At 36.8% G+C, this 27,353-nt stretch overlaps 1 protein-coding gene and 1 long non-coding RNA gene across 3 annotated transcripts in view; one reads left to right on the forward strand and one right to left on the reverse strand.

Moving 5' to 3' along the window:
* LOC128200129 (uncharacterized) overlaps positions 1–10,786 on the reverse strand; it is a 39,539-nt gene extending 28,753 nt beyond the window's left edge. Inside the window, exon 1 of one of the 2 annotated variants that reach the window (XR_008252545.1) lies at positions 10,712–10,786. This is a non-coding gene — a long non-coding RNA (uncharacterized LOC128200129). Of the gene's footprint in view, positions 1–4,380; positions 4,441–10,711 lie in introns of those variants that run through there. The other variant, XR_008252546.1, reaches the window with a different exon arrangement.
* On the forward strand, positions 1,953–27,353 carry LOC116412747 (regulator of G-protein signaling 7). Its single transcript, XM_052892438.1, has 16 exons — positions 1,953–2,604; positions 3,787–3,937; positions 8,335–8,421; positions 9,415–9,575; positions 10,523–10,581; positions 11,572–11,714; positions 13,410–13,490; positions 13,716–13,829; positions 14,377–14,464; positions 15,914–16,070; positions 17,038–17,151; positions 17,663–17,791; positions 18,615–18,743; positions 19,314–19,377; positions 21,527–21,619; positions 22,174–27,353. The coding sequence occupies exons 1-16, from the start codon at positions 2,543–2,545 to the stop codon at positions 22,237–22,239; spliced, it is 1,698 nt and encodes a 565-aa protein (XP_052748398.1). The 5' UTR covers positions 1,953–2,542; the 3' UTR covers positions 22,240–27,353.

Here is a 27,353-nt window from a genome sequence, read left to right on the forward strand (position 1 = left end):
CGCGCCAAACTCAACCTTCTGATTCGAAAGTCGATGGCCTTGCAGCATTGCAACGGTAAAGTTACTTGTACACTGGCGTAGGTATACGGAAGGAATTACCAAACTAGAAATATGTATATACTAACTATACCACGGGGGAAGGAAAGGGATTGTTAGCGATGGGGTTTAACAGCCCCAATGCTAGCAATGTTACTAATCAGGTCGACCTCCACGTGGTTCCTCCTGGAAACCATCGTGGTTACTTCTCGTGGAATTCTTCACCATGGGCTAACCGACCTACCTTTCCATCCTCACCTGTCATCCCTCACTGGTGCCCTGCCAGTGTATATAGCATAGGCAAGGGTACCATTCCATTATCACCCAAAAAAAAATACAATGACTTCGATATGGAGGTCGACCTGACAGGATATATATAAAAAAAAATTTATGGGTGAAAATGGTATGATAACCCCGCCTGCGCTAACGGTATACGCTGGCGGAACACCAGTGAATGATGACAGATGAGAATGAAAACAGGCCAGTTAGCTCATCATGATGAATTTGTCAGGAATTAACCATGGTAGTTTCCAGAGGTCGACCTGGTTGGGTATATTGCTAGCAATGGGATTCTCAGTCTCCATTACTAACAATCCCTTTCCCCCCTGACAGGGTATATTGATAGCAATGGATACTAATTTTGTGTAAAGTAGTTGAAAATGGTCAAGTGTGCTTTAGAATCGCGTATATAAAATACAATAAATTATTCAATGAATAAATATTTCATAATGTGTTCTTGCTCAAAAAAGAACATGCTTAAATTTTATTTTAACGCCATCTATTGAGAAATAGATTGCAGTTGTTTGTTTTATTGACAATCTTGTTCGTATACATATTTTTAAGTTTGTGTATTAACTATAGACATGTATAACGTACTACGTACTGTAAAAACCATATTAAGATAATAAAATACCTATTTCTTTTTATGTACGTATTTTTTTCAGTTCATTTAAATTCAATTTATTGCATATTCATGTTGTAACAATATAGATCTTAAGCATTAGTGGTACAGTATCGACATGAACTCTGGAAGGACACAGCGATCATATTAATGTTTGTTATATAAAATACATAGCATTAATTCTATAAGATTGGGGGGAAAGGGATTGTTTGCAATAAAGTTTGACAGCCCCATTGCTAACAATATGTCTCCCCACGTGGTTCCCCCTGGAAACCATCCTAAACAATTCTTGTTGAATTCGTCATGATGGGCTAACTGACCTGCATCATACTCACCTATCATTCTTCACTGGTGCTCCGTCGGTGTATGGTATACCGATAGCGCGGGTGAGGTTACCATTTCATTATCATCCATTAAAAAAAATTCTATAAGATTATATTATGTGTCACGGAGATAGGTAAAAGAGTACGATTCATATATTATACTTAAAAACCAAACTTTATTTATTTTTATAATTTTAAAATGTTTTTAAATTCTAGAAAAGTGGGCTTCATATAATAAATATAAAAATCTATCTTCTCAAAATAACTTGATTTATAATAAAAACTACAATAAGCGCCACCTATTGCAAATTTTGGACAATAATAAATTTATAATTTTAATTAGTTGCAATAATTATAAAAAATATATATATTTAAATTTATTAAATTCTTGGAATCGTATTTCTTCTTTTAAGTTTTTATTATAAAATGTATTATCTAGAAAAATTGGAATATTATTAGATTTTCTTCTAAAAATAACTCCAAATACGGCGTTCAATAAACTTCGAAACACATGCGCCATCTCTGTAGTTATTTTAAGTACAAATTTAAGAAGAACCGTTCAGAGCTTTGCGTTATATTTCTTCATATTACTTTTGTATTTAGTCGTATTATAAAATGTGTTTAATTCTATCTCTTTTTATCTTTAGTTAGAAATACTTCGCTATCTCTGTCTAATAAGTCCGTCAAAAAAAGATTTTAATGGCAGAGATTTGACATTTATCTCGTATTCAAAATGTTAAAATTAAAACAAATAAGTGGTTTTTTCGATTTTTATGAATAAAACATTATTGTTTTTCTAAGAAATAATAAAAAAAAGGTGTATAGTGGTTAATGTGGACTGGTTTTTCGACGCTAGTCATAAAAACGAAAGGGTTTGAAATAATTATTTTTCGAAGAGTAAATCCAAAATATTTCGTTTAAAGTGCTTTTCTTAGAACAAAGTATGATCTAATAAGTTAGAATTATCCTTATGTCGTTTATTAACCAGTAAAAATGTGTTTTTTAAGTGATCTGTTAAATTATTTTCGTTCTAAAGTTCTTTAAGTATTTATTACGAAAATGATCTCGATACAATTAGATGTTTCGTTTTATTCGAATCTACTTTTAATACCAATAAACCTATGCATTAATTGAGAGACTAGAATATTGATTTGGGCATTGTGCAAAGCTATCATGATTTCGTGTGTTTAAAAAAAATTATGAAGTGTTTTTGTGATTGTTGAACATTTTGGCGGTATTTTCGTTTGCTTTTATGGAGTGTCTAAACTGTTTTTAAATTAAAATGGTTACGATGAACTCTTCGGAGAAGGCGGCACAGAAAGCCTGTCAGCAGGGTCCATCAAGGCAAGTCATACAATACAATTTTTTTTTTATATTATTTAATCCCTCAAGTGGTCTGAGCTCATTGATACAACTCACAAATCCATGGCGGAGAAAGGAATTGTTAGTAACGGGGGCCAATAGCCCCATTGCTAGCTATATACTTTGTCAGGTCTACCTCCATGCGGTTCCCCCGGGAAACCATCATGATTGATTCTTGTGGAATTTCTCATGATGGGCTAACTCACTTGCCTTCATCTTCATCTAACATCTATTACTGGTGCTTTGCCAGCATATACTGGTCGTGCAGGTGGGGTTTTAAATTGGGAAGTAAGGAATTGCCAGCAATCCAATGTGACCTCTCAATCCCATGGTTAAAAAACCACATTGGTAGCAATGAATTCCATCAGGTTGACCTTGATGTGGTCTTTGGAGACCATAGTGGTTAATTTCTGGTTTCTACTGAATTTATTATGATGGGTTAACTAACCTGCTCTCATCTTCACCTGTTGTTCCTTACTAGTGCCCTGCCAGTGTATACTGATAGCGCAGGTGGGGTTACCATTCCATTTTCACCCATTTAAAAGCAATAGCTACTTCTTTTATGTCTGTAACTTATCACAGGTCTTCCCTGTCTCTTTTTGCCTATTGTAGGGTACCAATTGGTTGCAGATATTGTCTATTTCTGTATTTTTTTTCCTATGTAATCTGTCATGCCCATAGCCATTTTTTTTAATGTACAGATGACATTCTTGAATTTCTTCCAACCTGGTATTGTGTATAAATTAATATTTATTTATTTTTTATTAATAACTCTTATTAAATTAAAATAATAAATCTTATTATAATTGTACAAATGCCAATTAGAAAATTCAATAAAAATACAGTAGCACAAAGTACATATAAAGTTATAGTCATAAATAGGTAAAAAAGGCAGTCTTATTGTTGGAGCAATCTCTTACAGACAACCTTTTGGTTAATAGAGAACAGATAGAAGTGGATGAATTAATATATGTATAACAATTTATTAATTTATTTTTTGATATTCATAAATGTTATTTTCATGTTACTGCTCATGTGTATAGGTGACGGTTACCACTTTCCATCAGGTGGGCTGTCAGCTTGTCTGCCATTCTAAGTTTTATAAAAAAAAAACCTTTATTACAGGAAAATGTGGTAATAATAAATATCTAAAACCATTTTCAGAGACAATTCAAAATATGTCAAAGAAGACAAAGAGAAAGAGAAGGATAGAGACAAAAAGGAGAATGCGACAAGTCTCCCGCCAAGCGTGCAAGCTCTCATGTCCACTATACCCTCGCCGGAGGAGTCTCCCAACTACCTGATCTATAAAAAGGTACTTATCATCACTACATAGTATTTTATAATCTGTAGTACTAATTACAAATTTTTAGTGTTACATATTTTCTTGTGTGCCCAATTGTGTTGTAATTTAATATTAAAAAAAGTGGAGTACTTAACTAGGATCTTTTATTTTATCAACTGAACTGTATTACAAAAAGTGTGAGACATGAGATGTGATTAAACAAACGTTAAAAATGATAATTATAAAGTTAAAAAAAAAGTTCCTAAAGGAACTTTTTTTTAAACTTTATAATTTACGACACTTAGGAGTGTTCATAATGAAATGTGCCAATGTTGCTATTATATCTCAGTTGTTTTTCACAATACTGGATCTGGTATATAACCAGATTCCATTCCTGGTCACTCAAATATTCATGGAAATGAAATAACTTTTACCAGAGGGTGGCTTTGTACAAAAGTCGATTGCTTGGCCACCTCTGTCCCATTCGTGTTTCTACCGTGAAGCAGTTGTGTTTGCATGGCTGTGTTTCGGTTTGTAGGGTAGGATATGGCAGTTAATTTACAGGGTACAGAGGGATAATACCTGAGTCTGTAGGAATAGCAATGCATTGAGGGTAGGGGATATCATGGGCGAAACAGTATACTCTGTTATGTCTGCAGTACTGCTCATGTCTATATGTGACAGTTACCACTTTCCATCAGGTGGGCCGTCAGCTTGCCCTTCTAAGTTGCATAAAAAAAGTGACTTTAGTCCCGGCAACACCAGTTATTTTGGTTAAAAAATTAAATTACAAAACTGAGATTTGATAAAAATTCTATGGGATCCATCTATGTCCTGTCGGACAAAAAAAAAAGTTTTTTTTTTAAATCAGTTCAGAACAGAATTGTAAAGTAACAAACATAAAAAAATACATGTGAATTAAGAACTTCTTTTTTTTTTTATTTGATTGAAAGTTAGATGGCAATATTGCTAATGTGGGGGAGGAAAGGGATTAATTATATATATATATATATATATATATATATATATATATATATATATATATATATATATATATATATATATATATATATCGTCATAGTCGTAGAATACTGACGGATCTTTATCTACATTAATATTATAAAGAGGAAAACTTTGTTTGATTGTAATGAATAGGCTCAAAAACTACTGGACCGTTTTAAAAAATTCTTTCACCATTCGAAAGCTACATTATCCACGAGTAACATAGGCTAAATTTTATTTTGAAAAAAATAAGGGTTCCGTAAAATATTTAAGTTTTTCGGACACAAGGTGTAAAAAATCAACCAGAAAAGTTACTTATTTTGCGTACGCTGCCTAAACTACAAAAGATAGAACCATAAAATGTTATAATTAATTGTAGATCTTATAAATATCTACAAAAAAGTCCGCGACACACTATACCTATCTATGTCGAGTGAGGCACAACAACCACATTTTTAATAAAAAATCTTGAATTTTTTTGGACTACATTTAAACACATTTATTTTACTCACGCTATTAATCCTTATCAAAATAAATGATTTCATCACTAAGTACAGTTTATGCAGATAATATTTGGGGTCTTTGAATGATTAAAATTGGACGTTTTGTTTTGAAGTTATGATCAAAATTAAAATATTACTATTTCCAAAAATTGCATATTGCGATAACTAAGATCCACGCGGGCGAAGCTGGGGGCGGAAGCTAGTAATATTTGTTTGTTATTCAGATCCGTCAGTATTCTATGACTATGACGATATATATATATATATATATATATATATATATATATATATATATATATATATATATATATATATATATATATATATAGACGGCGCTGGTAGAAGAGGAGGGCAGCAACAATAATAAGATATTAATATAGAGGCTTACCAGTTTAATTCCTTGAGACGTACACAATACACAATGACAATTGTTTATAACTACTCCTCTCCATCCAAAGGTTGCCTGCAAGAGATCGCTTTCAGCGATAAGGCCGCCCATTGTTGTCTCACTGTGATCATTTCTTGTAATTGTTTGTATCTATAATAAGTTTACTATTGTAATCTTTTGGAGGAAACAATAGAGAGTATCTATCTATCTATAATATGTCAATCAAGTAGAAAAACAAAATAGGTATCAAAAGACGTATTCAAAATATAAAAATATAAATCTAAAAAAGGTAAACTTATATAAAAGGGGGTCTGTCGCCAACAATATATGGACCGTTTATTTTGAAAGTGGTGTAAGTCCATTTTTGAGAAAAATGAGCTATCACGTAATTCATGCTTAATTTAATGTAAATTTTTTTTATATATAACTAGTCCGTGTTTAATTTCTCAAAAAATCCCATGTTTTGTACAAAACAACTTAAAATCGGTCGGTAAATGAAATTGCATAATCATCGATTATGGAAGTGGTGTAAGTCCAATTGACAGAGGTAGGTGGCACAGCAGATGGATGCCGATCGGTGTTTTGTTATTTTTAATTTTTTTTTTAATTATCAATTTATTACCTCTACGTCCTGGAAGACCGTTAAAATTTAAAAAAATTCGCCCTGCAGCCTCTGTACCAAAATGCCAGACCTATTATGTACGAAAAATATAAAGACATGAAGCAGCTACTACCCTATATACCTCCGGTGCGTCATGCATATTTTGAAACACTACCACGTGCTGAAAATAAGTAAATTCTTGTAACCAGGTGGTCTACCATGAAATGAAATTCCGAAATTTCGGGCTCAATTTCGTGTTTTTGTTCGTACCGAAATCGACCCAGTAAATGGAGCTTAACATTTTGGTCATCATAAATCCTATCCTAATAGTCCAGAGGAACGATATTTTAACATTTTTAATAATTTTAAACGCCATGTATTATGTAATTTTAACACCAAGTTTCTGTTTCGTTCGTTCTCGAAATTTCGAAAAATATTTCATGGTAGGCCCTCAGTGTCTTGTAATGACAATGTAATTGCCGTCTAAAATTAAATTTTATGTGTTATTATGCGTATTTGTAAACAAAATTATATTAAAATGAAGTATATTAGGGGGAAAGGGATTGTTAGTAATGGAGACTGAGAATCCCATTGCTAGCAATATACCCAACCAGGTCGACCTCCTCGCGGTTCTCCCTGGAAACTATCACAGTTAAATCCTGATGAATTCATCATGATGTGCTAACTGGCCTGTTTTCATTCTCACCTATCACCCTTCACTGGTGCTCCGCCAGCGTATTCCGTTAGCGCAGGCGGGGTTACCATACCATTTTCACCCAAAAAAAAAAAAAGTATATTTTAAGAGATATTTGATTTTTCAAAATTGAAATTAAACGATTTTTACAATTGTCTAATTCTGAAAGTGGTGTAAGTCCATTTACAGGACATACATATTTGTTATCGTAGTCTAATTAGAACGGAAGAGGGCACTAACTCCTGAAACACAGGTTTTTTCATACCCACCTCGGGAGTTAGGGACTTGAAATTATATTGTAACAAAGAGTGAAATATAGATTATTTATTATTATTATTAATTAGCCAAAAACAAATTTATATAAACAAATTAAATGTTGATAAAACAATAGAAACAATGCCAGACCTCATATGATTTGCCTGTATTTTTAAATCAACAAATATTAAATTTAACAACCTTTAATTTTCTCGAAACAAAAGAAAATGGACTTACACACTTTCAAAATAAACGGTACATATGTATATATACATATATAAAATTAATCTTATATTTTATATATATAATATCTATTGAGTCAGGTTACTAACAATAGCCCATTGAATTTCAAATTATCTTTATTTAAAAAGACTTGTTTACAAGCACTTTTAAATTGTAATTTTTTTTTTAAATCTACTCTAGGGTTCGAGAGGTTATTATCTGTTAAGAAGAGCCAGCGAGACACTCAACAGTTAGTTTTAACCCTTCTTTGCATAACGGTGGAAATTTCCATCATAACATTGAACGCCCATGAATTATATAAAAGAACAAGTTCACTTTAAGTCGATCGTGTCTGGATACCTTTTTAATGTCCATTGCAGTAAAAAAAAAAAAAAACATAGCTGTCAAATTTATTTTTTAACTATTTTTCCTTTAATTTTGAACATGAATTATATCGCCTTGATTTATTTCAACAATAAAAAAATGATGCAAAGAAGGGTTAAATCTCTGTTTAACATAACATGTATTTATTTAAATGTAGGTACTATGTCTAAAACTACATGGTCGTTAAAAGCTCATGCATGATCGACTAACACCATGCACGATTGTCATGCAAGTAATCACTTAGAATGTAATAGGCTTTGTTCAATAAGTGTTTTCTAGTACTACCTTATATAGCTTATGTTTAAGTTGCAAAAATCTGTCAATTTTAAAAAAATAATTTACATTTTTTTTTTTTATATCAATGTATGTGAATTGTAGATGGAGGCAATAATTGAGAAGATGCAAGATGAGAACACCGGTGTACCGGTGCGGACGGTGAAGAGTTTCATGACCAAGATACCCTCCGTAAGTACCATACTTTTTTTTTATACCACTGAGGTGGCAAACAAGCATACGGCCCACCTAATGGTAAGTGGTTACTGTAGCCTATGAACGCCTGCAATACCAGGGGTATTACGCGTACGTTGCCGACCCTGACGAAACCTCTTTATCCTCCTTTTGAAGAACCCCACGCTGTAGTCTCTTGGGAAAACCTCGGCAGGAAGCTCATTCCACAACCTGAGTGTTCGTGGGAGGAAACATCTCTGAAACCGCGCAGTACGCGACCATTGAGGCTGTAGGACATGAGGATGAACTCCCTGTCGATGGCGAGCCGTACGATGGTAGAAAGTGGCTGTGGGCATCATATGGAACAATTCCTCTGAGCATAATCCGTTGTACAGGCGGAGAACACGCACGTGAGGCAAAATCTCTCCTAAGACTTAAGGGTTCGATACCGCTTGTGAGCCTGGGATCAACTATTTTTTTTTTTATTACATTCATATTCCGAATAGCGAACTAGCTGACGGCCCACCTGATGGAAAGTGGTAACCGTCGCGAATGTTTATTGTGACTTTTATTATTATTGTAACCATGGTGGTTTATTCCTGGCGAATTTGACCAGAGGGAGACTGTACAAAAGTCGATTGCTTGGATACCTCTGTCCCATTCGTGTTTCAACCGTGAAGCAGTTGTGTTTGCATGGCTGTGTTTCGGTTTAAAGGGTGGAATATGGCGTGAATTTACTGGGTACAGAGGAATAACACCTGAGTCCTCAGGAATGGCAACGCATGGGGTGGTATCGTGGGCGAAACAGTATACTCTGTTATGTCCATGGTACCGCTCATGTCTATAGGCGACGGTTACCACTTTCCATCAGGTGGGCCGTCAGCTTGTTTGCCATTCAAAGTCTCCCTCTGGTATAATGCTCGTTCGTCTCCTGTATTTAAAAAAAATGTATGTATGTAAAAATCCGCTGTTCCAATTGATTGTATCTAAAAATATGGTCATCGCCTCCAGGTGTTCACCGGCTCGGACCTGGTGGCGTGGCTCTCCCGCCACCTCCAGCTGGAGGAGCCGTGGGAGGCGCCGCACCTGGCCCACCTCCTGGCCGCGCACGGATACCTGTTCCCCATCGATGATCACTGCCTGACCGTGAAGAATGACAACACTTATTACAGGTGAATTGAGTTATTCACATTGTTTTTATGAAGGTATTTTTTTTTAATACAACTTAGAATTATTCATTATATTTGCTATTATTTAATATTTTATTCTAATTAATAAATTATTGACAAATACCATTAGAAGAAGGGGGGAAGGAAGGTTCTTAAGTGGCGACCGTGTATGATCAAACGCAGTGTAGGACGACCCCCCCTCCACTAGATGGAATGAGGACCTGAAATGTATTGCAGGGAGACAGTGGATGCGGTTGGCTCAGGACCATTCCTTATGGCAGTCTCCATAGTCCCCCATGGGAGGCCCATGTTCAGTAATGAACGGATAGTGGCTGAAATGAACGAATGAATGAAATATGGTAACGTTCGGAAATAACCATTTTATTTCAAACAGATTTTTAATATGATGTGTTTATTAAAAAAGCCGACTTCAAATGTACATGTACATGTAATATACATGCATATACAAACACACAATCATTTACATATATCTGAAACTCCAGAACCAAATTTTTCATTGGTTTTTTTTATATATATATATATATATATATATATATATATATATATATATATATATATATATATATATATATATATATGTGTGTAATAATAATAATAATAAAATTAGATAGAACTAACAGAATGTTTTCATGGTGCCTCCCACCACACTGTTTATAACTACTCCTCTCCATCCAAAGGTTGCCTGCAAGAGATCGCTCTCAGCGATAAGGTCGCCCATTGTCGTCTCATTGTGATTATTTCTTGTAATTATTTATATTTATAATAAGTTTACTATTGTAATCTTTTGGAGGAAACAATAAAGAGTATCTATCTATCTATCTATCAATTAAAAAATATTTTTTTAATTGAATTTGTATGAGAGGTAAATGTTTAAAAAGTCACACGGGAACACATTCGTGCGGAAATAATGTAAGTTTTGTTTGTTACAGATTTCAAACACCATACTTTTGGCCGTCGAATCAATGGGAACCGGAGAACACTGATTATGGTAATCATTTTGTACTCATATTTTTTTTTATACAACTTAGAATGGCAAACAAGCTGACGGCTCACCTGATGCAAAGTGGTAACTGTCGCCTATAGACATGAGCAGTACCGTGGACATAACACTTGGCTACCTCTGTCCCATTCGTGTTTCTACCGTGAAGCAGTTGTGTTTGCATGGCTGTGTTTCGGTTTGAAGGGTGGGATATGGCGCGAATTTACAGGGTACAGAGGAGTGACGCCTGGGTCCTCGGGAGTGGCAACTCATGGGGGGTATCATGGGCGAAACAGTATACTCTGTTATGTCCACGGTACTGCTCATGTCTATAGGCGACGGTTACCACTTTCCATCAGGTGGGCCGACGGCTTGTTTGCCATTGTAAGTTGTATAAAAAAAAAAACTTCAAATATTTTTGAAAATTATATTTCTATATTAATCGTGACCCAAACGGAACTGTAATATTTTGAGGCATATAAACTTACAGTGACCGCGACGTTTCGTTATATTCCATTCGTATATGTCACGGAGATGTGCATCGAGCGGTTAATTTGCTATTTTTTTTTATAAAAGTGCCAAAACTCTTTTCTCCTACATTCTTCACGACTCTGGAACGCGCTTCCTGATGCCATTAAGAGACTACCGACTAAAGCGTCTTTCAAAAAAAGCGTTCACGCTCACTTTTTATTTTTATCCGAGCAGTAAGTGCTTTATATTATTCCCAAATTCGTGTATAATATAGTATATGTCATATATGTGTAAGTATATTTGTTATTCATATATATTTATTCGTTTATATATGTAATTTTAGTATGTATGTATATCAATAATTACTAGTACCGCATTCGTGTATTCTGACACTTCCCTATGGTTGACTGGGAGAGAATGCTTTTAGCATTAAGTCCACCATGTACGCATATTTGTACTAATGAATAAATAAATAAATAAATAAATAAAAATAAGTACTAAATGTAATGAATGTTCCCTTTGCGACAGCTGTGTACCTGTGCAAGCGTACGATGCAGAATAAAGCGCGGCTCGAGCTGGCCGACTACGAGGCCGAGTCGCTGGCCCGCCTCCAGAAGATGTTCAGCAGGAAGTGGGAGTTCATATTCATGCAAGCAGAGGCGCAGAGCAAGGTGAGGGCCTAGAGAAATCATTCCCAACCATTGTTGTGTCACGCCCCACTTGAACATTTCTAAAATTTTAAAATACCCCTGTGTTTTTTTTTTTACACAACTTAGAATGACAATCAGGCTGACGGCCCACCTGATGTAAAGTGGTAACCGTCGCCTATAGACATGAGCAGTACCATGGACATAACAGAGTATAATGTTTCGCCCATGATACCCCCCTATGCGTTGCCATTCCTGAGGACTCAGGTGTTATTCTTCTGTATTCTGTAAATTCACGCCATATCCCACCCTTCAAACCGAAACACAGCCATGCAAATACAACTGCTTCACGGTAGAAACACGAATGGGACAGAGGTACCCAAGCAATCGACTTCTGTACAAAGTCTCCCTCTGGGAAAAAAGTTTACTTGACAACTCTAATCGTACAGTTGATATTTTGGTAACGTCAAACGAAATTATACCTAACTAGCGGCCCGTCCCGGCGTCGCACGGGTGGACATTTTTACATTTTAAAAAGTGGCCATTAAGACTGCACACGCGACGGAAGCTTAAAAATGGAGTAACTTCTCCCGTTTTCCCAACATTTCCCTTCACTGCCCTGCTCCTATTGATCGTAGCGTGATGAAAAGTATACTATAACCTGCCCAGGAGTATGAAGAATAATTGTATCAAGTTTCGTTAGAATCCGTCGGGTAGTTTTTGTTTCTATAACGAACATACAGACAGACAAACAAAAATTTTCCTGATTGCAGTTTTGGCATCAGTATGGATCACTAATCACCCGCTGATAGTTATTTTGGAAATATATTTCATGTATAGAATTGACCTCTCTACAGATTTATTATAAGTATAGAAAGATAAAAATGTTAACATCTTTTCGATACAAATTCTCTTATAAAAACATTTTTCCTGAAAGTCAACGTTTTAGATTTACTTTAAAATTATTTGTGACCAATTTCCTTATTAATTTTGGAATGTTATTGTCTACCGTTATTGTCCTAACTAGCGTCCCGTCCTGGCTTCGCACGGGTGGACTTTTTTCCACATTTTAAAAATGTGGTTATTGTGACATAACGATAATAGTTGGACATGGGAGAAAAGGATTGTTAGCAATGGAGTTTGACAGCCCCATTGCTAGCAATATACCTTATTAGGTTGACCTCCACGTGGTTCTCCCTGGAAACCATCGTGGACAATTCTTGTTGAATTCGTCACGATGGGCTAACTGACCTGCTTCATCCTCACCTATCATCCCTCACTGGTGTCCCGCCGGTGTATACCGATAGCGCGGGTGGGGTTACCATTCCATTATCAGCCATTAAAAAAAAAAATAGTTGGACATATAGTATCGCGGAGTTTTTTGTAGTTATTGATATTTTCTTCAATATTGTAGAACATACTTTTGTTCTATCACCAATAGTTTCCGCAGCGCACGCGACCAAAGATATTTTATAGCGTTTCTTGTACACCTTGAGTTACGTTACTAAAGTTTTAGTAAGGATCCCTAATCTTTTCTAGCAATAAATATGTTACTCAGGGTGAATGTAGCTTTCTAATGGTGAAAGAATTTTTGAAATCGGCAAAATAGTTTTTGAGTTTATTCATTACAAACATACATACAAAAATACAAAACTTTTTTCTTTATAATATTAGTGTAGATATAATTGAATCGAATAAAAAAATTCTTTCTTGCTACAGGTGGATAAAAAACGCGATAAATTGGAGCGTAAAGTGCTGGACAGCCAGGAGAGGGCGTTCTGGGATGTTCACCGTCCAATGGTACGTACCTTTCACTTATCGCCCCTGCCAAGGTTTCCCAAGAGACCACAGTATGGGGCTCTTCAAAAAGGGGGTAAAGAGGTTTCTTCAGGGTCGGCAACGCGCGCGTCATTTGCATTCGTTCATAGGCTACGGTAACCACTTACCATCAGGTGGGCCGTATGCTTGATTGCCACCTCAGTGGTGTAAAAAAAAGCAGCAGTATACAGCTAGTTAATTTTACAGCCCGGGTGCGTTAACACAACCGAGCTGGACCCTCGGAAGCTGTCCCGCATCAACGCACTGAAGGCCAAGAGGCTGCGGCAGTGTCAAGAGCTGGTCCTGCAATACAACCTCAAGGTATAGTATGTTCAGGGTGCCGATAGAAGGGGAAAGGGGTCGTTAGTAACCTAAAATTCTCTGTAAGTCGACCTTTTTTTTCTTATGAAATTTTGTGTGCATATCGGGTAGGTCTGAGAATCGGCCAACATCTATTTTTCATACCCCTCAATGATAAGGGTGACCCTCTCCAAAAAATTTTTTATTTTTTTTTATTTTTTTGACAAATTTTTCCATTTTTATTTTATTATGATTTAGCATTGAAAAATACATACAAATTCAAATTTTCACCGTTTCACGATCAACGCCTGTTTTTTAATCGCTATTTTTATATTCGGCAATAGGGTTGCAAGATGGCGATCGTATATAATAATTGTAGTATGATATATTTTCATGTATAGTTCTAGAAATAATACATACATACATATCTGTCACGCCTGTCTCCCATTAGGGTAGGCAGAAACAATGGAACGCCAAATGCTTCGATTCAAACAAACCTAGAAATAATGTATATGGTAAAACAACGTTTGCCGAGTCAGCTGGTTAATTCTATAATAATTTATTTCAGAACAATCCAATAGTGACCATCACGAATCCACAAGAGAGCGAAGAGGAAATACAGAAGAAGAATTCGGACAACACTGTCAAGGAGAACGGTGAGATTTATCAAAAATGTTACTAAGCAATTAATATATCTATACTTATAATAAATCTGTACAGAGGTCAATTCTGTACATGGAATATATTTCCAAAATAACTATCAGCGGGTGATTGTTTTGATGTGTGAAAATGGTATGGTAACCCCGCCTGCGCTAACGGGATACGCTGGCGGAGCACCAGTGAAGGGTGATAGGTGAGAATGAAAACAGGCCAGTTAGCACATCATGATGAATTCATCAGGAATTAACCATGATAGTTTCCAGGGGGAACCGCGAGGAGGTCGACCTGGTTGGGTATATTGCTAGCAATAGGATTCTCAGTCTCCAATACTAACAATCCCTTTCCCCCCATCAGCGGGTGATTAGTGATCGATACTGATGCCAAAAATGCATGCAGTAAAATTTTTGTCTGTCTGTCTGTTCGTTGTAGAAACGAAAACTGCTCGACGGATTCTAACGAAACTTGGTACAATTATTCTTCATACTCCTGGGCAGGTTATAGTACACTTTACATCACGCTACGATCAATAGGAGCAGAGCAGTGAAGGGAAATGTTGGGAAAACGGAAGAAGTTACGTCATTTTTAAGCTTCCGTCGCGTGTGCAGCCTTGATGGCCACTTTTTTAAATGTAAAAATGTCCACTCGTGCGACGCCGGGACGGGCCGCTATTATATAATAAAATTGTAACTGGTCGCTGTCTGTACATGGAAGATATATAAGAAAAACTATTACAGGGCGGCTTTATGAACGCAATATGACCAAAAATAATAATTTTTAGAATTTTTATCCATTTGTCTGTATGTTTGTGCATGCTAATCTCACAAACGGCTTAACCGATTTGAATGCGGTTTTCACTAATGCGTTGCGGTTTGCTCCGCTTAACATTTAGTGTTTGTTTTATTTCAATAGGTTCATAAATAAAAAAGTTATATCAATCTAAAGAATCACATATGAAATGCTACAAAGCTACGTGCGAAGCCGGGTTTGATTGCTAGTATTTATAATAAAACGAAACTGCACAACGTCTGTATATATTCCATATATGAGAAATTTTTTTATAAGGGGTCTTAATAAGGGCAATAGAAGTCATTTGCTTGGGTACCTCTGTCCCATTCGTGTTTCTACCGTGAAGAAGTTGTGTTTGCATGGCTGTGTTTCGGTTTGAAGGGTGGCATACGGCAGTGAATTTACACGGTACAAAGGAATAACACCTGAGTCCACAGGAATGGCAACGCATGGGGGGTATCGTGGGCGAAACAGTATACTCTGTTAATGCTACTGGTCATGTCTATAGGTGACGGTTACCACTTTCCATCAGTTAGGATATTTCGATAGTGTTATATTTAATTGAGTTTCCTACTTCTTAAACCACGCATACGAAGCAGCGGGCAAATAGCCAGTACGGAATAACAGTAAGCACATAAACACAGCAATCGGTTTTACAGGGGAGAGTTCGCAGCCAGAGGTAACCGTGTCTACCGCGGCCGCCGGCCGAGACAACCGCACCGTGCAGCAGCAGACCGAGGCGGCGCGGCGCCAGCTCGCCATGCTGCGCGCGCGGCTCGAGCGCCGCAACGTGCGCGTCAGCAAGGTCGCCGACATGTGAGTACACTGCACTGTACTGTACTGTACTGCACTATTACGCTGCACCGCAATCTACTACGCTGCACTGTTCTGTACTGTAGTACAGTGCACTGCACCGTACTGCACTGCACTGCACTGTTACACTGCACTGCACTGCACTGTTACACTGCACTGCACTGCACTGTTACACTGCACTGCACTGCACTGTTACACTGCACTGCACTGTATTACACTGTACTGCTCTATACTACACTGGACTGCAATTTACACCACTGAACTGCATTGCACTACACTACACTGTATTGCATTGTACTGTACTACACTGCACTGCATTGTACTGTACTACACTTCAAAGTACTGCACTTCACAAGTATGGCATTGTATTTAGTATCAACCATGCTTGGCTACGACCTGCATGGCTGAATATTATACCCGCGAAAAAGGGATATAATATGTATAATATGTACTTAGATGTTTGTATATAGTATTCATATAATTATGAAATATGCATTTTTTTAACACGATCGTTTTTTTCTACCGGCCCGTTCCGGCTTTGCACGGGTGGACATTTTTACAACATTTTAAAAAGTGGTTATTGTGACATAACTATAATAGTTGGACATATAGTATCGCGAAGTTTTTTGTAGTTATTGATATTTTCTTCAATATCGTAGAACATACTTTTGTTCTATCACCAATAGTTTCCGCAGCGCACGCGACCAAAGATATTTTATAGCATTTTTTGTACACCTTGAGTTACGTTACTAAAGTTTTAGTAAGGATCCCTAATGTTTTCTATCAATAAATATAGCCTATGTCACTCAGGATGAATGTAGCTTTCTAATGGTGAAAGAATTTTTGAAATCGGTAAAGTAGTTTTTGAGTTTATTCATTACAAACATACATACACACAAAAATACAAATCTTTCTTCTTTACAATATTAGTGTAGATTCGAAATAGTCTGAAACACGCCCTCTGTTGCAGGTTCATAGCGTACTGCGAGCAGTATGCGGAGTACGACGCGTTCCTCACGCCGCCCGAGTGGCCCAACCCCTGGATAAGCGATACCACCGAGCTGTGGGAACAGGAGAAGCATTGGTGAGGTTTTTTTTTTATATACATCTTAGAATGGTAAACAAGCTAACGGGGCACCTGATGGAAAGTGGTAACCGTCGCCTATAGACATGAGTAGTACCGTGGACATAACAGAGCGTACTGTTTCGCCCATGATACCCCCCATGCGTTGCCATTCCTGAGAACTCAGGTGTTATTCTTGTATACTCGGTAAATTCACTGCCATATCGCACCCTTCAAACCGAAACACAGCCATGCTACGTTAACGGGATACGCTGGCGGAGCACCAGTGAAGGGTGATAGATGAGAATGAAAACAGGTCAGTTAGCCCATCATGATGAATTCATCAGGAATTAACCATGATAGTTTCCAGGGGGAACCGCGTGGAGGTCGACCTGGTTGGGTATATTGCTAGCAATGGGATTCTCAGTGTTCATTACTAACAATCCCTTTCCACTCTTTTGGCGCCAGTTAAAAGGAGGTAGCGGAATGTGTCTGTACAGACAGTAAAAGTGTATACTGTGCCTTCCCGCAGCAAGGACCCGCTGCCGTTGCGGCGCGTGCGGCGCTGGGCTTTCGGGCTGCGGGAGCTGCTGCAGGATCCGGCCGGCCGGGACCACTTCGCCAAGTTCCTGTCCAAGGAGTTCAGCGGGGAGAATCTCAAGTAACTACACATACATACATACATATAGTTTTTTTTTTAGAATAGTAGAGTAAAATATAAAATATTTATTGCCTGAACAACACTGATTAGAACAGAAAATACAAAAATATTACATACAAGCCGTTTCCCGCGGCGTTGCCCGCTTCAAATGGTAGTTACGTACCTAACACCTTCATAAAGTTTCAGCCAATACAACTGATAGTTTTTTTTTTTTTTAATGGATGATAATGGAATGGTAACCCCACCCGCGCTATTAGTATACACCGGCGGGGCACCAGTGAAGGATGATAGGTGAGGATGAAGCAGGTAGACTACCAGAGGGAGACTTTGTACAAAACTCGATTGCTTGGGTACCTCTGTCCCATTCGTGTTTCTACCGTGAAGCAGTTGTGTTTGCATGGCTGTGTTTCGGTTTGAAGGGTGGGATATGGCGTGAATTTACTGGGTACAGAGGAATAACACCTGAGTCCTCAGGAAGGGGGTATCGTGGGTGAAACAGTGTACTCTGTTATGTCCACGGTACTGCTCATGTCTATAGGCGACGGTTACCACTTTCCATCAGGTGGGCCGTCAGCTTGTTTGCCATTCTAAGTTGTATAAAAAAAAAAGGTCAGTTAGCCTATTGTGACGAATTCTGCGAGTGTCCCAGCGCAATGTGTACAGCTGCACGGCGCTGATTTCCAGCCAGTCTCTCTTTTGACAAGACACCTGTTTTTTGTTTTTTTTTTTTCTCAAATACCTCCCATGTAGAGACACCATCTGTTAATGTTTTTTTTTTTTTTTATAATATTAGTAAACTTAAAAAATTTCATACTCGTTCCAGATTTTGGTTAGCAGTGCAGGAATTGAAGGCGCTACCCATCCGCCGCGTCGCGTCCCGCGCTAAAGAGATCTGGAAGGAGTTCCTCGCGTCCGACGCGCCCTCTCCCGTCAACATCGATGCTGCCAGCAGGTAAGGATGAATTTCACGATATGGAGGCACGACTTTACAAAACTTCTCCTATGGGAAATCTAATTAACCTCGAATTATATATATATATATATATATATATATATATATATATATATATATATATATATATATATATATATATATATATATATATATATATATATATATATATATATATATATATATATTTATATATATAATATGCTTATGTTTTACAAAAAAATATATTTTTATACAACTTAGAATGGCAAACAAGCTGACGGCCCACTTGATGGAAAGTGGTAACCGTCGCCTATAGACATGCCCATGATACCCCCCATGCGTTGCCATTCCTGAGGACTCAGGTGTTATTCCTCTGTACCCTGTAAATTCACTTCCATATCCCACCCTTCAAACCGAAACACAGCCATGCAAACACAGCTGCTTCACGGTTGAAACACGAATGGGACAGAGGTACCCAAGCAATCGATTTTTGTACAAAGTCTCCCTCAATTTTCACCTAATGTATAACCCATATTGCATATACAATAAATGATTTAAATTTGACATCTGAAATGTTTTTCTCTTCAGGGAACTGACACGCACGAAGGTGGAATCCGGTACCGCAGACAGATACTGCTTCGACCAAGCACAGGTAATACGAAACTCGCTACTCAGGCGACACAGTGTACACTGTGATGCCCGTGGTCCTGTTTATAATGATTCAGATATTCGGCGGGTTTCGAGGCCGGATAACCGAATTTTTTTTTATACAACTTAGAATGGCAAACAAGCTGACGGCTCACCTGATGGAAAGAGGCAACCGTCGCCTATAGACATGAGCAGTACCGTGGACCCAACAGAGTACACTGCTTCGCCCATGATACCCCCCATGCGTTGCCATTCCTGAGGACTCAGGTGTTATTCCTCTGTACCCAGTAAATTCACTGCCATATCCCACCCTTCAAACAGAAACACAGCCATGCAAACACAACTGCTTCACGGTTGAAACACGAATGGGACAGAGGTATCCAAGCAATCGACTTTTGTACAAAGTCTCCCTCTGAAAGTCGAATATTAGACGGATATCCATTTCGATTTATTTTTATTTATTTTTAAGTGGCACCTTAAAAAAGTTAAAATCTCTTATCTATCTACGCGTATCTTAGAACTTATTTTAATAGATAATAAGGTAATGGTAACCCCGCCTGCGCTGTCGGTATATGCTGGTGGGGCACCAGTGAGGGATGATAGGTGAGAATGAAAAGGCAGGTCAGTTAGCCCACCGTGATGAATACACCTGGAATTTAGCACGTTGCTGTCCATGGTGGACCAGGTGGAGGTCGACCTGATAGGGTATTTCTAGCAATGGGGCGTGAGAACCCATTATTAGCAATCCCTCCCCCCCCCCCATATTTATGATGTTTTTTAATAGATGGCAATGGAGTGGTAACCCCACCTGCGCTAACGGTTTACGCTGTCGGGGCACCAGTAAGAGGTGATAAGGGGGAAAGGGATTGTTAGTTATGGAGACTGAGAATCCCATTGCTAGCAATATACCCAACCAGGTCGACCTCCTCGCGGTTGCCCCTGGAAACTATCATGGTTAATTCCTGATGAATTCATCATGATGGGCTAACTGGCCTGTTTTCATTCTCATCTATCACCCTTCACTGGTGCTCCGCCAGCGAATCCCGTTAGCGCAGGCGGGGTTACAATACCATTTTCACCTATCAAAAAAAAGTAAGAGGTGATAGGTGAGAATGAAAAGGCAGGTCAGTTAGCCCACCGTGATGGATGCGCCTGGAATTCAACACGATGGTTTCCAAGGGGACCATATGGATGTCGACCTTATGAGTATATTATTAGAAATGGGACTCCTAGTCCGCATTACTATCCCTTTTCGGGGGAACCGATAGCGCAGACGGGGTTACCATACCATTATCATCCATTTAATAAAAGCCATCCCTTTCCCCCCTGTACTTGGGGTTGAGTACCCCTCCCACTCTATCCCCCTAGATACATCAATAGGAACAGCGAAGCCGCAGCATAGGCATAGGCTTTAAACTTAAACAATTTAGAATCTTAACAGGCTTCCCGACCATCGCATTTAAAGTGTAAGTACATCTTTCATGGGGAAATGTATACGTTTTTATAACAAACTTCCAGATGACGTTTTACATTTAAATGAAAGAAAATTTAAAATATATTTAAAAAGGACTCTCTGTACAAAAGCATTTATTTTTTTATACAACTTAGAATGGCAAACAAGCTGACGGCCCACCTGATGGAAAGTGGTAACCGTCGCCTATAGACATGAGCAGTACCATGGACATAACAGAGTATACTGTTTCGCCAATGATACTCCCCATGCGTTGCCATTCCTGAGGACTCAGGTGTTATTCCTCTGTACCCAGTAAATTCACGCCATATCCCACCCTTCAAACCGAAACACAGCCATGCAAACACAATTGCTTCACGGTTGAAACACGAGTGGGACAAAGGTACCCAAGCAATCGACTTTTGTACAAAGTCTCCCTCTGGTAAAATATATTATAAATTAAATGACTATTTAATGGACAAAACTGCATGGATTTGAATTTTGTATTAATGTGAATTGTATTGTAAATGTAATTACTGTATTTTTTTTTTTTAAATCAATATTATTTTATATATTAATTATTATTATTATAAAATGACGTATCATAAGAATCTATAACAGATGTATATGAAAAAAAAAAAAGAAAAAAAAAGTGTTTATAAAGTGTGTTGGAAATGAAATTTGAATGAATTAATTTGCGCAGGCGCATGTATACCACCTGATGAAGTCCGACAGCTATTCAAGATACCTGCGCTCGGAGATGTACAAGGACTATCTCAACGGAGCCAAGAAAAAGGTAAATGTTAGCCATCGTCGTAGTCGTAGAATACTGACGGATCATTAATTGGCGGTAATTAGTGGCGGTCTTCCACCGTACGTTTTTCAAGCCACTTTCTTCCACGCACAATCATTTTTTGGAATCAACTTCCAGCGGCAGTATTTCTGAACCGATACGACAACATAACCTTCAAGAAAAGAGTATATTCCTTTTTAAAAGGTCGGCAGCACACCTGCAATGCCGCTGGTGTTGTGAGTGATCATGGGCGGCGGTAGTCACTTACCATCAGGTGAGCCGCATGCTCGTTTGCCCCCTGTGTTGTAAAAAAAAAATAATTAAAATAAAATCGTAAAAAAAAACTTGTAAATTTATTGTATGTTGTACTATACGAATGTGGCTACACTTTACTTTCCTGTGGGTGTCTAATTGCGGTTGCCAGCCCGCTTGCCAAACGTGGCAATTACTGGCAACGCACCCCTTATGGGGAAGGCCTATGGTAAACTGGCTGATATTAATGATTGAATGTACGACAATTGTTTTTTTTTCCATAAACATTTTTTTTTTTATTTCAGACTTCAGTCAAAGGTATTCGTTCCATCGTGTCGTTCACTGGCAGGAAAGAGACATCTACCAATTAGCCGACTCAGCAGAAGGGTATTATGTTACAGTAAACGCAGGCAAGGTTAAAATCTCAAGGTCAGATCTTGCATTTTTTTAGACAGTCCCAACTGGATTCTGTCAACTATAAATGGTTTTACTGAACATCGCTTTTTACCGGTAAATTTTTACCTGATACCGGTAAATGACATATTGTACAATTACATATGTTGTTGTTGAATGAGTACATATTTATGTTAGCGGTTTTTAAATTGATTTTTTTGCTGAACATTGTTTTTATCGGTGAATACCGGTAAATTGTCCCAAATACCGGTAAATGACAAATTGCACAACTACAAACTTGGATTAGTTAGTACGTATATGTAAGTTACCGGCTTATGAATTGATTGTTTTGTCGAATATTGGTTTTACCGGTATTTACCGGTAAATCTTTTCCGATATTTTTAAATGACATCATACATAAATGAAAATGTGGTACTATTGAAATAGTACATAAAAACTTACAGTTTTTATATATCTGGCAAAATGTTGTTCCTTGATGCCAAAATGTAGGTTATAATTAACCAGTTTTTTTTTTTTTTTATTTAATATCCAATGTACAGCAAAGATTCAATAATAGTTAATAGTAAAAAAAAATAAAGACAGAACCGTAGAAGATAAATGGGTAACATAGTGTAGTATTTAATACCGGAAAATTTCGGTATATTTTTCGGTATACCGATACCAAAAATTATACACCAAATGAATTCGATAATTTTATTATAATTAATATCAGAAATTGTGGTTAATTTTTAATTTACCTCTACCGAATACATTGCACGTAATTTTTTTTTTGTGTAAACCGGAAATTTCCGGTAAAAGATCATTTCGCCGGTACTGAAATGCTTAAAGAAACAACTCTTTCGCGTGTTTCACTTTAAATTCTCAGTATTATAGAGTGTATCTAATATTGTCTATCTCTTTTCAACGCGGATGTAATAGAATGAGAGAGCGGATATACAAACTGTGTTCGATGGTTAGAGTGCGCGGTAGTTATATAGTCAAGTCTCAACCAAAGTTATATAAAAGGCTGTTGAAATTAACTGCCGTTTTGTTTTCACAAAAAAAAATATCTCGTATTATAAGTAAGTAAGATTTACACCGAACGGTGCACGTTGGAACGCTTGGTAGCGCATTTGACAATGTGGAAGGTTTTTTTTTTTATGACAGAGAGCTTGAAAAAAGCGGTTTTTTTTGTTTTGTTATCCGTACAACTAAGCATGGTCGTTTGTCTGCTGTGTTTTAAAAGAAACTACGTGCCACTAATAACAATAACAGTAATAAGAATTATTGCCCTAAATGTAGAGGTAAGTCGTCACCAAAAAGATGAAACAAATATGCGATATGTAAACCATTGCATTAAATTTTAAAGAAATAACAATATTTATTATTATTTCTTCGTCTTATTATTTTTTGTTTAAGTAATAAAGATAAACTTTACTAATCCATTTTCATCATAAAAAAAAAAAACCATAAAGTTTTCTGACCGCCCGCCAGCGTGTTTACCATTCGAAGTATTATAAAAAAAAAACTACTACATATATAGAGACTGCAATAAACTGTGTTCTACATTAAAATTTACTTATAATCACATCGCATTAAGAACCGAACGTGAATTTAAATGCGCTAGTAGTACCTAAGTATGCCCTTTACCGCAACGTGAAATGCTCTCCGACGCGCGCCGTTCAGTGTGAATTGTGCATTAGACAATGTAAATATTTGATTGTTTTAGATGATAGACAATACATGGGTGTCGTTACGTGTATGTAGCTAGGTTTATACAGGGTGTGAAATATATTTATTAGATAGATAAATAATTTAAATATATTTAATAAATTAAAAGAAGATTACAAAGATCCATTTTTGTTAGTAACAATTGACTTAAACTATGTTAGTAGAGAGAAAAAAATACAAGACAATTCATTTTATGGCCCCTATAATAATTTTGACCCATAGTGAGCTTGGCGTTAATTTACAGGGTACCATCAGGTGGGCCGTCAGCTTGTTTGCCATTCTAAGTTGTATAAAAAAAATGGAAATTTTACGTACTCAATATATGAAACTTATACCTATATATCCCAGGCTCACAAGCGGTATCGATCCCTTGAGTCTTAGGAGAGACTTTGCCTCACTCTGCGTGTTCTACCGCCTGTACAACGGATTGTGCTCAGAGGAATTGTTCAATATGATGCCCACAGCCACTTTCTACCATCGTACGGCTCGCCATCGACAGGGAGTTCATCCTCATGTCCTACAGCCTCAATGGTCGCGTACTGCGCGGTTTCAGAGATGTTTCCTTCCACGAACACTCAGATTGTGGAATGAGCTCCCTGCCGAGGTTTTCCCAAGAGACTACAGCATGGGGTTCTTCAAAAGGGGGGTAAAGAGGTTTCTTCAGGGTCGGCAACGCGCGCGTAATACCCCTGGTATTGCAGGCGTTCATAGGCTACGGTAACCGCTTACCATCAGGTGGGCCGTATGCTTGTTTGCCACCTCGATGGTATAAATTTTTTTTATTAGGAATTATGCGAAAGAATGTATATATTTCACATCCTGTACATAACTTTCAAATGATATTATTAACATAAAAGAGTATTTTTAATCTATTTAATGTTTAAAGATTAAAAAAAAAAACATATTTCTATAAGCTTACTGTATTTATATATTATATATTAATATATGTTTTTTATTAGTAGGTACTATGTTTCTTTTTATTTTTAATCGCAGAACAGAAAAAAAAAGACTTGAAAATGTATGGAGGATAGAAAGTTTTTTTTTTTGTTTTTACTTTTAATTCTAAATCTAAATTGATTTCCCTGTACAAATACCATTTTTTTACTTAAAAACTTAATAAGAATTCGATTTGGTATAATCGTTTTATTTATTTATATAAATATCGTACGACAAATCTTATTCAAGGGCTCGTAAACCGATTTTGATTACTCTTTTTAGCTGTTTATTTCCGTATTACTGGTAAAAACCCAAATAAAACTCAATTTGGTTCATCCTTTTTATTTATATCTTTTTTTTTTAAATATCGTACGACAACTCTTATTCAAGGACTCGTAAACCGATTTTGATTACTCTTTTTTTTTCTCTTCAAAGTAATACGATTTTTATATCGCTTCTAGTTCTTTTTTTTTTGTTCTGCGATCTTAATTAAAACATTGGTATTAAATTCTGACATACGATAATGCAGCGACATATTTAATGTTTTTTTTTTATTATTATTATTATTATTGTCAAAAATATCAAATATTTCATTGATTGATTGATATGATTTACAATTGTTATTTTGTCATCCCTTCTATGCAATTCCATGTTCTTAGATCAGTGTTCTTAGACCACTGTGCCGCGGCACTTTTGTGTGCCGCCAAATTTTAAAAGTGTGCCGCCATATTTTGCAAATATTTAAAATTTTTGTCATAAACTATTTATGCAGTGTGTGTGTTGTAGTAAGTGAATAATTTTTATCTTTTTCCTTGTGTGCCGCCAAATTTTGAAATCGTTAAATATGTGCCGCAACAAAAAGAGGTTGAGAATCACTGTCTTAGATCAAAATACACTTCATCCGCCATCTTGTCGTGGCGGCCATTTTGAGAATAATACAATACTGAATATTGTGTTCTAGATGGAGAACACGCAATTCGGTCACGCGGACATTGTCGCGGATAAAAACTAGTTGGAGCAGTGACAGAATTGAATACCAATGTCAAATGAGCCAAATAATTTAAGACTGCATTTGATCAACTGCGCAAAAAGAGGTTATGTGTTTTGATATGAGAAATGTATTAATTAAAAAGTTTCGTTCGCTACCAAAGTTTGTTTAAATCGGGCATTTATTAATTATTAAGTTATGTTAATATGTTTTTAACTTTAATTACTTAATAAATATTGGAAATAAAATTATATATAAAAAGGGACGTCTAGTAAAGCTTAACTGTTAAGGGGAGGTTGTCATGAGGATACTATGGGTGTCACAGTATACTCTGTTATGTCCACGGTACTGCTCACGTGTATAAGCGACGGTTACCAGTTTCTAGCAGGTGGGCCGTCAGCTTGTTTGATTTTTTATATTACCATATGTTAATATTAAATAATAAACTTTATAAATAAAATAAATAAATAAATAAACAGTAATAGAAAGTGGTAACCGTCGCCTATAGACATGGACAGTACCGTGGACATAACAGAGTATACTGTGTCGCCCATGATACCCCCCATGCGTTGCCATCCCCGAGAACTATGGTGTTATGCGTCCGTACAAACTTTTTATATAGTGTTTTATTTAAAATATTTATTAAAATATATATATTTAAATTTGTGTTAGATTCGATGTTAGGGATACTCCCATAGGCTTCAACACCATGACGTTATGGTTTCAAGTAATAAATTAATTAATTCAAATTGTGTAAACTGTACTAGGGTGAAATCGACAACACCCTTTTTAAAGACATTTCTAAGAATTTCCTCCGAAGTACACTAACGGATTCGACATCACCCGCTGTACAGTATTTATATAAATGTTATATTAAAATATGTTTTCTCAAACATGCTTGGAAATGTGAGCATTATTTTGACAATCTTCTTCGAGATAAATCAAAATTGCCGTACTGGCCAGATACATGCGGACAGCGGCCGGCAAAAGTTGTATGAAAATCCATATCTGTCGTGTTTTGCGGCCAGATAAATTACCATGTTAACTCATATGTGTCCTGTAATTTAAAAATGGAATGACCTTTTACTTCGAAACATGGCTACCAAGGAGGTAACTAATAAAAGGTTTTATTTAAATTTCGAACTGGCTTGCAAATACAAAGCTGTTTATTGAAAAAAAAACAAAGGAACATTATGGCGCGTGAAAAATTATTATTGTTCGTTATTCCTCATTGAACTTAAAAAGTAAAATTGTATTTTTGATTTCCGCGCATTGTTTGGGAAAAGTACTATACAAGCCTTGGCCACAACTAGGCATTGACGGACTCACGTATGTGTGCCTCGGCTACGCCTCGGTCCATATTTGCAAGTTCGTCCATCAATGCTTCAGTTGCTGGCCGCTGCAGTAATGTACTATTTATTATATTATTATGTATCT

The sequence above is a fragment of the Galleria mellonella genome, unplaced genomic scaffold, assembly GCF_026898425.1.
Source record: "Galleria mellonella isolate WM207_F2 unplaced genomic scaffold, CSIRO_AGI_GalMel_v1 utg158, whole genome shotgun sequence".
Classification (NCBI taxonomy): Eukaryota; Metazoa; Arthropoda; class Insecta; order Lepidoptera; family Pyralidae; genus Galleria; species Galleria mellonella.